This window comes from Salvia miltiorrhiza, chromosome 3 (assembly GCF_028751815.1).
Source record: "Salvia miltiorrhiza cultivar Shanhuang (shh) chromosome 3, IMPLAD_Smil_shh, whole genome shotgun sequence".
In the NCBI taxonomy this organism is placed as follows: domain Eukaryota; kingdom Viridiplantae; phylum Streptophyta; class Magnoliopsida; order Lamiales; family Lamiaceae; genus Salvia; species Salvia miltiorrhiza.
Genome location: NC_080389.1, coordinates 56,848,714 through 56,861,958, shown reverse-complemented (window position 1 = coordinate 56,861,958; position 13,245 = coordinate 56,848,714). Strand labels below are relative to the sequence as shown.

General features: G+C 32.3%; 1 protein-coding gene across 3 annotated transcripts; it reads right to left on the bottom strand.

Moving 5' to 3' along the window:
* Window positions 1-4,846: 4,846 nt before the first annotated feature.
* Window positions 4,847-10,504, bottom strand: LOC131014629 (probable trehalose-phosphate phosphatase 7). 3 transcript variants are annotated; one of them, XM_057942657.1, is made up of 9 exons: window positions 10,394-10,504; window positions 6,694-6,830; window positions 6,295-6,438; window positions 6,132-6,203; window positions 5,868-5,993; window positions 5,740-5,796; window positions 5,562-5,663; window positions 5,249-5,467; window positions 4,847-5,171 (listed from the first exon to the last, which is right to left on the bottom strand). In XM_057942657.1, exons 2-9 carry the CDS (start codon window positions 6,820-6,822, stop codon window positions 5,019-5,021), a joined length of 1,002 nt encoding a protein of 333 aa, XP_057798640.1. In that variant the 5' UTR covers window positions 6,823-6,830; window positions 10,394-10,504; the 3' UTR covers window positions 4,847-5,018. The 3 variants fall into 3 exon arrangements, with proteins under 3 accessions (XP_057798640.1, XP_057798641.1, XP_057798639.1); XM_057942658.1 differs by lacking the exon at window positions 10,394-10,504 and adding an exon at window positions 7,951-8,703; XM_057942656.1 differs by lacking the exon at window positions 10,394-10,504 and adding an exon at window positions 6,917-7,898.
* Between the last annotated feature and the right edge of the window lie 2,741 nt (window positions 10,505-13,245).

Sequence of the window (13,245 nt, the reverse complement as noted above, 5' to 3'; positions counted from 1 at the left end):
AGTAAGTTTGTCTACTGTGACAGATCGCCGGTGGATTGAGATGTAATTATCAGCTTGGTAATGTAATATTACAATAAATGAAGTATTTATGTACTTGAACTTCTATGATTGGTATTCATAAAAATTGGAATGATTATTTCTTAATTGTGTTAATTTCCACGGTTGGACTGAGAAATAAAATACATTATTTAAATAATCAAGTTACCCTTTCATATATTTGTTGCAGAAAATTATAATATATGACTCGCATTATGTGGTGATTATAGTAAAAGTTAATTAGATGTGCAAATTAAATAACTTATTGTTTTATATTACTATCTAGGGTTTAAATAATTATACTATTTTTTTTACGTGGACACGTATATGGAGCCAATATAATTCAATCCTATTGTCCTAATTTAATTTGTATATTTTGTCTTTCTCTTTTTTTTTTCTTTTTAACTCAAAACAAGCTTAAAATTTTCACAACATAAAGAATATAAACCATATGCTTGCTTCAAACGTGATTTCTATATATAAAAAAAAATCATATATACACTCTCTTTGTCTTCAAATAAGTATCATATTGTGAAATTTGTTTTATCTACTTTTAAGTGACATATTACGAAATTTTAGAGTAACATTGTGCTAATTAAACTTACAATTCTACTATTGTCTTAAAAAAAAGTTAGGAAAAAAAAAAACTTTGAAGGCTACCATGTTGTAGGCATCTGTGATATGTAGTATAGATGAATCAATGGTGCAGCCCATAGTTTACCAAAATTTGTTGAGCAAAGCGATCGAGACCATACATGGACCGACACTTTCCCCACATGGTTGGGAGCTAATGTACAAAACGATTTAAATGAATGAATTTAAGTGTCTTTTCCCCCTTAAAAAAATAAATAAATAAAAAACCGGTCTGTATCAAGAAGGAATTGAAATGTATTGATTCATACAGAAAGAAAGGTTATCTCTTAATTCTATATCTATGGGATATGGATAGAGCAAGAGGAAAAAAAATCGAAGATTTCATAGTAGTCCATTTGATGGAAAAATCAGTCAAATTTATTACTAACATATACTCTTGGAATCTTTCATTTTTTGATCTTCAACACTTGCATCATTTGAAGGCATAGCGTGTATTGATTATAAGGATAAGTAGGCAGACAACATAGATAATAATAGTAAAATATGGTGCTAGCTAGCTAGGCTGAGTGATCACATCGACATGTAGATTGATCAGTATATAGTAGTCTCTGCATAAGTTCCACTACTTGTAGATGCCATCAACACACATTGGTGGCTAGATTCTCCAGAATTGACTACTTGTAGAGGAAAACATATAGGCATTAAAAAATCAAGCTTCAATGCGTATGTGTCGCGCCAACAATGAATTCAATATAATGCACACAGTCAATTATTGGACACTTTAATTTTACGATTTTGTAGATATATATGATTTGGTTTTGTGGTGGTGGTGTGCATGTTTGTACTAGTTTGTAGGGATTATATATGTAGCCCTAGTTTTGTCCACAAACTAATTATTGAGAGAAATGAAACTCCACACAGAATAGATCATCATCTTATAGTGGAGAAAGATTCAGAAACGGGCTTGAAAAGATGGTCTAACTATAATTAAATATCTCGAATGTAGAATTTACAAATTGTGAAATATTGGCATCATAATTCATAATTAAAGTTATTAACCATGAATATCCATCGTCACAATCTCCAACAATTATTCCAAAACTAATAAGAATGTTAAAAAAATATAGTGATTTGGTGACATATATACTACTTTTTCTTCCCAAAACAGTTTCTCCCTCTCAAAACTACTTGATAAACTCGGTTCATAGATATGTATTATTGTAGTATACTATAGTCTATAATACTAGCTACAATGATTATATTTTTATTTAATATTTTAAGATATTTTCTATATATATTTTATCCATAAACTCTGTATATTATAATGAGAGTGACTAGAGTGAGATAAAAAAAATTCAATGTTTTTTCGTTCAATATTTATCTACATTCATTTTCCAATCATTAGTTTTGTTGATTAGATCCAGCAATTATAGTTAAATGTATTTGGATCATTTTGGATTCTTTTCAAGTACCCCATACCAAGCGTCTCACTTTTCTCAATTGATTGATCTAGCACGTGCACGTCCCAATATTTTATAGAGTTTCAAAGTTTTGTTAAAGTTCTAGAAATTTCCCAATCCCGAATTCCCAAACCGTGCACACCTATGGTGTTAGCTTATGTTTCATGTTTGCGTTTTTATTGTTAATTTTTCAAGTTTGTTTGAGTTTGTTGTAAGAGTATTCAACTCTGATTAAGGACTTTTGAACTATTACCAAAACTAAAAGAGAGCTTTAATATCGGAAACTTTGTGGTAGAAATTAAATTTTCGAATTAATTTTCTAGATTATTCTTAAGAAAAACTCACAACTTTTAAAATATACTCTCTCTGTCTACGAAATGTTGTCCTAATTTGCCATTTTGGTCTGTCTACAAAAAATTGTCATAATCTATTTTTAATAAATTTATGGGTCTCTTTCTCCACTCACATATGAGCCACATTCTCCATTCACTAACTTAATTAATTTTTTTCATTTTTTCTTCATTTGTGGATCCATTTCTCCACTAACTAAATAAACAATACAAATTTTCTTAAAACTCGGGTCTTCTTCACTTATGACGATATTTCGTGGGTAGAGAGAGTATTTATTAAAAATATTTAAAAAAATTATATGCCCCATCATCAAACCTCCATACTATGATTGGCCAGTAAATAAAAGTTTTGCACATGTTTCTGCACAGGTCTCAGAACCTTCATGTCCTGAGCAGAATTGCTATATATATATTGATCTATTTATGATTAAATGATTGGTGTATACAACTATTCAACTCTGTTCATGACAAGTTAATTTCAAGAATAATTTTAGAAAAGATTTGTTAAGTCATTTTCAAGGAATATATAACGCACATCTCTAAAAAAAGGAATATACTCTCTGTAAACTACTACACATTTCCACAACACTTGTCACTAGCCTATAATTATATACCACATCATTGATAATATATGATGTGAGATGAAATTGTTGTGTTCAATGCATGTAATTAATAAGTTAAAATACGAGGACGAAAAATATCAATTTTAATGACAGTACGTTGAAAATATGCGAGAAGTCAAAAGTTGCTAAGAATAGTGACATTTGGTTCATTTCTTGTGCAATTACCACTACTCTATATGTATGATGTCAACTTAATTTCAACAGTCAAAATCAATGAATAATTCAAGTTTACATATATGCCCATCTTTTTGTTCTCCCTTCTATCTCTTTCATTTCACAGTTAGTGGATTCCCTATTTGGAGCATAAACTATGGAGTATATGGTTTGACAATATTCTTGGTACTTTTAACCTATCTTTAATAACAACAATTAAAGTCTATTGGTTTTCTTTACCAATCAAATTTGAGCCTTTCCCCCTTTTAAGCATTCAATTAGTTGACTGCAGTCCTAATGATGGAAACTATTTGGACTTGATCAAGACCAATAGACCATGGTTATACTCATTTTTTTGATAAATTAATAATTAAATTTATAAACAGCTTCAAGTGACTCGAATCTAAATTTTTTTTGGCTTCAAACATATATAGCTAGCTATCACTAATTAAACCAACATACCAACCTCACAATAGGATCATGAGTCATATCATATGTAAGAATAATGTTCCTCAAAAAATTGTGTTGTAATCACATACGTTATTTATATTTGGTTCAACACTTATATCAAATAATATATTTAATAAAAATCAAAATTCAAAATTTTTTAATTTCTTTTATTAAAGCTTTAGGTCCAATCCAACACCATTTTTATATCAAGTATATATAATCTCAACTTTATTTCTTAAAACTATATTTCCATCTCCGCTGGTGGTATTCTTGACTCTCAAGTTCTCAACATCACCAAAAAAATTTCTTAATGCACAGATATATATGAATTCATAAAAAAATATCCATCAAGATTCAAGCTTGTGTTCAGATTTAATTCGTTTTGGGCTTTGGGCTTGTGTGAGTAGACTTTTGCTTAAATCAAACAGTAATAGTGTTGTAACTCGATATGGATTTATAGTAAGAGTGAGACGTATTTGATTAATTTCATCACTCAATTGAAAAGGTTGCGTTATTTGATGCGAAAAAACAAAATTATCGATTGTAGATAATAGTCAATTGCACACGTCCAAGTGTATTTAATTAACTCTTGTCAAGTTTAATTAAGTTCGCCTCAAAAAAAAAAAGTTTAATTAAGTTTATTGCGTTGAAGACTTGTCATTTGCTTTCTAGATTACAATTCCCTGGCCACATTATATCAAAAAAAAAGACTACAAATCCCCGGCAGAGTATATATGTACTCAATTCGAGCTTGAATAATGATGAATTAATTAATTAAGTTTGAGAAACTATATATGTTAATCGAAAAAAGTGTATAGTATAGGAGATAAAAAAAATGCCGTAACAAAGAATGTTTCGAATAATAAATATAATAATTCTTAAGCAGAAATTTCATTATTAAATAGCTTAGATAATTAATTAAGGAAAAATATCAAATAATTAATGTCCCAACATATAATAATTTCCTTTATCATTGAGTTTACTAGGCTGAATTGTTATTTCAATATCAATGGACTTATCAGCTTGGACCCAAAATATATCTTGAGTTACTAAATATCAGCTTGAATTATTTGAAGAATGTAACACATGACTTTGCCTAGATCGTACGTATTATCTTTATACCAATGTAAGGAATTACAATACATAAGGAAAACACCAAAAAAACCTAAAGAAGAAGGAGAAAAAGAAAACATGTAGTAGTATGTAAAAATAATCAAGCAACACGAGTATTCAAACGTAGGGAAAATGCATGGCGGCTATAAAAAACTAGCCCCATTCGAATTTCCCTTCATTTAATTATATATCCCTACATCTAATGTACAAAATCCAACACATTAATTAATTTCCATAAATCACTTGGACATTAGTACTGTGTCAGTCCACCTAGACAAACGAAGCAAAAACGATAACACTTCTGTGGTATCTCGTAGAGAATATGAAGCTGAAGTTTCCCTCGGAGACGACGACACAAGAATACCATGGCCTTGTCCTCTACTCCTAAGAACCTAATTAATTAATAATGCAAGATTTAGTTTTTTCACAAGAAATTAAAAAATTAATCCCAGAGATAATTTTGATATACCTTAAATGCATCTTCATCAGTTTTATCATCGCCGATGTAGAAGGGAAGGACATCGCTAGAATTCGAGAACCCTAGCGTTTCAAGAAGGTATACCAAAGCATCACCTTTGTTCCACTTAATTGAAGGCCTAATTTCCAAAACTTTCTTCCCACGAGTTAGATGAAAGTTAGGATATTCTGAAAGCAAGTTGTGTATTATCTCCTCCAGATCTCCACAATCCTACATCATCATCATCATCATCATCATCATCATATATGAATATGATGAAATAATTAATTAGACTCCTCCAAATTAAGTTTAAATTCATACGTACCTCGCTCAAGACATGTCTGTAATGCACCGAGATACAAAACCTATTGTCCTCCACAAAAACACCAGGGATGTCGCAGCTTCTTTGTTTGATCTCTTCTAACATCTGGAATATAAATAAATTAATTTAACGAAATAGTTGTATATACGTTCCATTTTTTTAGAGTAAAATAATTAATTACCTTCTTAATTGTAGGCAGGTACTCCTTGGCAGGTTGGAAAATTGTAATTTCGTTGCCCTACCACATCCATTTCAAAATTTTAATCTTCAATTCGGTATGAGACATGATTAGATGAATATAAAGCAAACCTTTTTATCCATTGTGTTTGTTTGATATTTGCCATCATAAGAATTTACATGCGAAGGAGGCCCCATTATGTCCATTCCATGGCTCCCAGCATAGTAAACTTCATCCAACTTTACAAATCCATACACCTGATCATCATAACACACGCATTATTACACTTTTAATTTTGATTTGAAAGAGATTTATTAGTTGCTCAAAACGCAATATATCACACAAAAAAACTCAATTAATATTTAAAAGGAGACATATATAGTTGTGGGGGTTACCTTGTCCCGACTTCTGCCGCTTATTATGGCTGTTGGAAAGTGTTTCGCCACCTCACGTAAAGCACACCGCATCTTCAAAATTCAACTAAACTATTAATAAAATGAAACCAACTAAAAGAGGAAAAATTAAAGTAAAAAAGGAAAACGAAAGAATGAAATTTACCGCATCAGACATGAAGGCGCGGTCGGGATCGCTAACGATGGGAGAAAGCGTGCCGTCATAATCCAAAAACACGACTATTTGCTTCCCTTGCGCCATCGCGCTCGTCATCGCTTGAAACGAAGTTAGTGCTGAAGGATGCTCCTTCTACAAATTTCAAATATAATTACCTAAATAATACTATCTCTTTTTTAAGACTCAACACACACCCAATCATTTAAAGAAACGCGTTTATTAAATTTCGTAAAAGCTTCAAATACAAATGTTCAATTAACAAATATCAACTAATTTTTATTAAAACTCGTGTCACTTAATTTTTCTTATGAAATGTTTCAGAGATGGGGGAGTATATTTTATAATTTCGTGAATATATATGTGCGAATGGAAAATAAGGGAACTCACCAGCCAAGAAGTATATATTGCGTCGGGCTTATTGGGCTCCACACTACTGGGCTCAGCTCCATTTAATTTGGGCTCGGATAGCAGGCCTACAGCCCTGTTGTAAAGCCTCCGAATATTTTCCTTCACCATAATTCTATCTGCAATAAAAATGATCATTACATATTTTCTCAATTAAACTTCAATGTTTTCAAACTTCCAAGAACACGAGAAAATAATTAATTACAAATAAATAGCCAATCACCCATCTTATTTTGTGAACTTGGTTAATTCTCGAGCTTGGTTTTAAAGAGGGAATGCATTTGTACATACTAGTGTTTGTGTGTGTGTTCAGAGCTCAATAAAGAAAAAAGCGAAGAAGACAAACAGAAATAAAACAAGAAAGTCTTTCTCTAGTAAAACATTATGGGCTTTGAACAAATTCTCCAAAATATGGGGGCCACGAGTAAATATTGTTTATCCGATTAATTTAACACCACTCCCAAATGAAATAGCATTATTAACTACTTTTATAATGTAAAGGGGGATAAAAGTAAGTTTCTTTTCTATGACTAAGCTACATTTTTACGCAAACGGTTGCAAAGGATAACATTTTGTTCTCTTCTATAATTGACTGATGTAAACTATACTGCTTTATATCAACAAGTATAAAGTTCACTAGCTAGAATTAAACTAGAATACAACTTTTTAGTAATAGCGAAAATCACATCGGATCATGTATCAATGTTAATTATAAAGAGATTATCTATGAATCACATTATCTACATGAGATATATAATATGTAAAAAGAAATTATATTCAAAAATCATAGCAGGATATAACAAACAGAAGAAAACAAAGAAGAATAATTATATTAAATAATCGGTCACGGTTTAGTTAACTGTGCAAAATATGGGCCAAGTGCAAAAAGATAAATTTGTCATTTTCATATATAGCAAAACTCATTAGTTAATTAATCACAAATCAGTCTAAAGTAACAGAAATTTCACGTAAATTTAATTACATAAAGAGAGGTCGCTTTTGTTGATTCATTAGAGCTTCTTTATAGTATTTGCAAATGATACAAGTCAGATTCTGATGACTCAACATGACATGGCTGATTGAAAAGCTGTCTGTTAAAAGACATAAAGAAGTATTATAGGTTTTGGTTTGTCTTAATCAATACCTTATATTTTCCATTAACACCGACATTTATTTATTTTAATCAAATACATGGAAACATCTTTATCAGTAAACCGGAGACTGATTAATTAAGCTTGCCTCATATGCATGAATCATTGTAGCGCTACAATCCCAATCCCAACTACCACTTCCAACGGCCGCCAACTGTTTCTCTTATCCACCCCCCTCCTCTCTCTCCTACGAATGCTAATAATTCGCTAGTAAATATATTTCTTATAGGAGGAAAATATAGTTAATAAAATAATAATGGTGTAGAAAAAGACAGGAAACAGAGGGTTTCTAGGAAACATCAAGTAAGAGATAATAAAATGAGAGGAAAAAGACCAAGATTGGGTGCGTGTCAACATTAGATGGTGGAGGAATGAGGAGAAGACACATCAAGAATCAAACACGCTTTAACTCAATTATAAAAAGTTGATTTTCCTACAAAATGACAAGTCAAAAGTCCAATAAAGAAAACTATCTGGAACTGTAAAACTACATGATAATTATGAATAGGACAGCCTAAAGTACAACTTCCAATACATTAAATTGTGCTTTAATATTCAAATAATAATAATGCTATACTTTAATGGGCGCAATTAATGGGCTGGAATTGAAGGCGTATAGAGTTAATAAATCTTCTAGGCATTTAATATGGAAGATATTAATTTAAATATATAGATTGAATTATTATTTATTAAGATTGATAAAAATTTGTGATATTTTAAAGTCATTAATTATTTCTACAATTTAAAATATCTTGCTTGGTTTCATATTATATTGAAAGGGTTAGAACTATAAGAATCATTGTGATAAAATAAAAATACTAAATTATATAAATTGTAGATTCCGAATAGTAATGCCCCTAATAGAAAATAACATCTTATCGTCTTCCCACATTAAACGATCACATGCCCACCGTGGGCACGGATGTGGCAATTGTAATTAGAGTAAGATTTGCTAATTCTCTTTCCTAATTACAATTGCCACATCACTGGTGGGCACGTTATGCTTGCCCACGGTGGGCATGTGATCGTTTCTGTTAAAACATGTATCTAGCTAGTATATTCGGAATTAAGTAAAATGGACACAAAATTCCTACTAGTATATCTTTATTAGCTCATCAAAATTGGGGAAAAAGATAGTTAAACATATATACTCCCTCCGTCCACGAAATGAGTACCCATATTTCCATTTTCGTCCGTCCACGAAATGAGTACTCATTTCCCTTTTTGGCAAGTGTACCCCACACAACACTTTAATTAATACACTCAAAAAGGTGGGACCTCTATTCTATTCACACTACACTCAATACATTTCTTAAAACCCGTGCCGTCCACAAATGGGTACTCATTTCGTGGACGGAGGGAGTATAAAGAACATAATTCTCCATTTAACAACAAAGACATGCGAGTAGAATTATGCTACATAAAAAGCTTACAGTGTTTTTGGTAAGTAAAAGAATGAGTAATTAATTCCTACTATATCTTTATTAGCTCATCAAAATTCTCTATTAACAACAAAGAACGTAATTCTCTATTAACAACAAAGAAATTCGAGTACAATTAACCTACATACAAAGCTTAGAGTGTCTTTGGTAAGTAAAAAAAATGAGTAATCAAATTGTATCATAAATTTGACATGACACATTAGATTTAATGGCACTATTTTTACGACACTAAAATTTAAACATCATAATTTTTTGAAATATTGTGTGCTATAAGATACCAAAAAATTAAAAGGAATAATTAAAAAATATCAAACATTATGATAATATATGATATTTTTTCCCTAAGTTATTTAGCTAGACACACTAGGATGATACAATATTCTATTTGATGTTTTATTACCAAATGATTTTGATAAAAATAAATCAACAACGACTTGATTCTGGCACTTCTCTAGATTTAAGTGGGGTGTGGGCCCATCCAGCTCATTGGGCCCACCATGGACACGTGTGCGGTAAATATAGCGTATGTAACTACCTTACGCGGAAGAAACATAAGTAACCGAAAAAACACCGCCACAACCTCTCCCACTCGTCCCAATGGCGCGTGGGCACACCACCCTTCATTAAGTGAGGGGTTGGGGATCCACGCGCGATGGAAAGCGTGGAGCAAGGAACCCTAATCTACCACTTTACAAGGTGCAAACAACGACCGCCAACCGCTTTTCCGTTGCCGAGTCATAGAAAACCACTGAAAATTACCAGAATAATAATACAGGGAAAAGAAAATCGCGAACGCATTATTACAATTTAGAGCTCGTCCATGCATGAACAGAAATGCCGAAAAATTCAAGAATAGAATGATGATTGAAAGAAAAAGGGCCTTCGTTATTAATTTCATTGATTGTGCTTCTTAATTTAGAAGAAAAATAAGAAAAAAGGCAACAATGAAGAGATGCATAATCTGCAGTTTTGGAAGAAGCCGTTGATTACGTGTGAAAACGAGAAGATTTAAACATATGTGCAATATGCATATATCACATATATGTATTAATGTATATGTTATGTACCGAAAGTTGTAAGAAGACTTACCGACGTTTCTTGAGCCAGAGAGAGAGAGAGAGCGAGAGAGAGGAAAGGAGGAGAGGAGGTGGAAATGTTGCGGCTATTTATGGACGTAGAAAGGGGTTTAGACGAAGGAGTTGGGAGATTGTCATAATCAAGATTTTGGCAATTTTCTTAATTAATTATCATTCGCGTTTTTCCTAATTTGTCCCGAATCTTTTGGGGCTACCAATATTACCAGATTATCCTTATATACATTAAACAACTTTCTAATTTACTCCTTTTATAATTTATTTGATAGTAAACACATAAATTACATGATACGAATCTAAAAGATTAGGACGTATTTATTACACAATAATTTGCTATATATGGTTTTATTTGAAATCATTCACGCATCTCGTGAGTGCCCATGAATGTGTATTAGTATATATTTAATACATGTATATATGTTGTTGGGTATCAAAAGGAAAGTTACAGCACTAAAAAAAGCGTTCATAGATGACAAACATAAAATGTTATATTGCGCGTTCAAAATCATTATAAAGAGAGATTATGTATACCTCTGGTTCCATGACAATTAAAGATCGTCTGTATGAGCTCATATATGACAGTTGTTGTGCTATACATGCATGACACTTACCTATCGGCGTATATATTAGATGACTGTTTTGAATCGTGTATGTTCTTTTCAAATCAAAACCTTTTTTGATTTCCTATTTCAAATTTTTAAAAATCAATAAATTGTATAAATAACATATTTCGGCACAAAATACAAATGCACATTAAAAAGTTATGCATTAATCACCCAAAAACATTGAAAATTGTACATGTACATCATAATGCATAATATATACTATAAGTTTGAATAAATGTTTAAATTCCTAAATTAATACGAACAACAAAACTCAAAATAATAGCCTTTGAAATACTCATATTCAAAATTAACGAACTTCTACAGCGATCAATATTGTCATTTTACATGTCAATCTAAAAAGTAAAGTAAATTAAATTGAATCATATATTATTAAACATTATAATATTTAAATGTTTAGTCAATGCATTATATATATATATATATACATATAATTTTATAATTTTTTTCACAAACCTCATTAATCACACTCACACCCAGATGACACGTGCATATTAGGATCATATGTTGGATTGCCAAATGATGTTTTAACCAATGACAATACAAACAATACTTTCACTACTATTAACCGATGACATACACATGTAACATGAAATGTAGAGCTCTCACTTTTATTAACCAACATGTAACATGAAAAGGAGAGCTCAATTATGTCAAATGAATTTAAGAGGGGAATGGATCCCCTGCTCTGCACAAAAACAAGGTAAATGGGTGATTTAGTATTTTTCTTTTTTGTATTTTTTTTAAGTTATGTATTTATTTTCTTCTTGTTTTTGTGCACAACAGGGGATCCATTCCCATTTAAGAGTGGAGAGATATACACATGTAACATGAAAATCAAATTTCGCTTAAATTTGTAGAGCAAATTAAAATTTTAAAGAGTAGCTATTAATTTTTGGCCCATCTTTTAGACGTTTTTTTAAAAAATATCACATTTTAAATGGGGTTAAATGCATGTAATATCATGAACTTAAGTCGAATTTCAAATTTAGCACGACTTTTAAAAGTTCCAAATAATATCACCACCTTTACCCCGTGTCCAAATTTAACACCGATTTGTTTTCCGGCAGAACTACGTGGCAATGATGTGAACCACGTGGCAATGACGTGTCTTCCAAATGACACGTCATAATTTGTAACTTAAAAATGTTCAATTTAAATGTATAACTTTACTTCATGTTCAATTTAAATGTGTAACTTTACTCCATATTCAATTTTAGCACCGACTTCAAACCGGCATAAATCTCTTCTATCTCCCTCTGACGATTTTTCCTCATTTATGCAAATCCCAAATACACCAGCAAACTTCACAATCCTCCACAGCAGTTAAATCTCTTCTCTCTCCCTCTAATTCTATTTTCACAAATATAGTATGCTTATCCGCCATTAAAATACCAATTTCTCAATGAACCAACAAATAGAATAAATTTACATAACAAAGGGAGGTAGGAACTTGAGCTGATAAAGGGCTGTCATGCCGGAGAGACAACCAGAGATGTCTCGAATCAACGATTCCTGAAATATAAAATAATTAGAGATTTAATTAAAATAAGATATTAACTGAAAAGTTAAGAAAAGAACAAAAAGAAGAAGAAGAAGAAGGGGGATGACAGCTGCAACCGCGAGCCACCGCAGCGGGGCGCGACGTGCCACGACAACTGCCAACAGAAGAGAGAGAGAGAGAGAGAGAGAGGGGTAGATTGAGCGAGAGACATAGTGAGATAGAGGAAAAGGCAGACGTGAGAAGAAGAGGGAGGTGGTGGGGTGAGCGAGGAAAAGAGGAGGGGGTAGAGGTGGCGGCGACTGCCGGCGTTACTACGCAACCGCGACACACGGTACGTGGCCGCCGCGAACAAGGGCAGAGAGAGAGAGACTGTGAGGGAGAATATAGAGAGAAGAAGAGAGATAGAATATAGAGAGAAGAAGAGAGATAGGGGGCTTACCTGAGGCAGGGAGGACGACGGAGGAGCGGCAATCCCATGAGCTGGGGCGGCGGCAACGAGGAATAAAGGAATTGGATGCGCTGTTGAAGGGGGAAAATTAAAAGAAACCCTAACTTGTTCTAATTTGAGAATTGGGGGACGAGGACGGAAGGAATTGGAGGCATTGTTGAAGAAGACAAGCAAAACGCAGCGTTTTGCTCGCCGGCCGGAAACTTGTGCCGGCAAGCCACGTCATTGACACGTAGGATTCAATTTGGGGGGAAAAAACGACGTTAAATTTG

Excerpts from the sequence above, each read along its gene's own strand:
- LOC131014629 (XM_057942656.1), bottom strand. The coding sequence starts at position 6,938 with ATGGGTGATTGGCTATTTATTT. Across the intron at positions 6,439-6,693 it reads CAATATATACTTCTTGGCTG|AAGGAGCATCCTTCAGCACT; the intron begins GTGAGTTCCCTT and ends TGAAATTTGTAG. Across the intron at positions 6,204-6,294 it reads GCGCCTTCATGTCTGATGCG|ATGCGGTGTGCTTTACGTGA; the intron begins GTAAATTTCATT and ends TGAATTTTGAAG.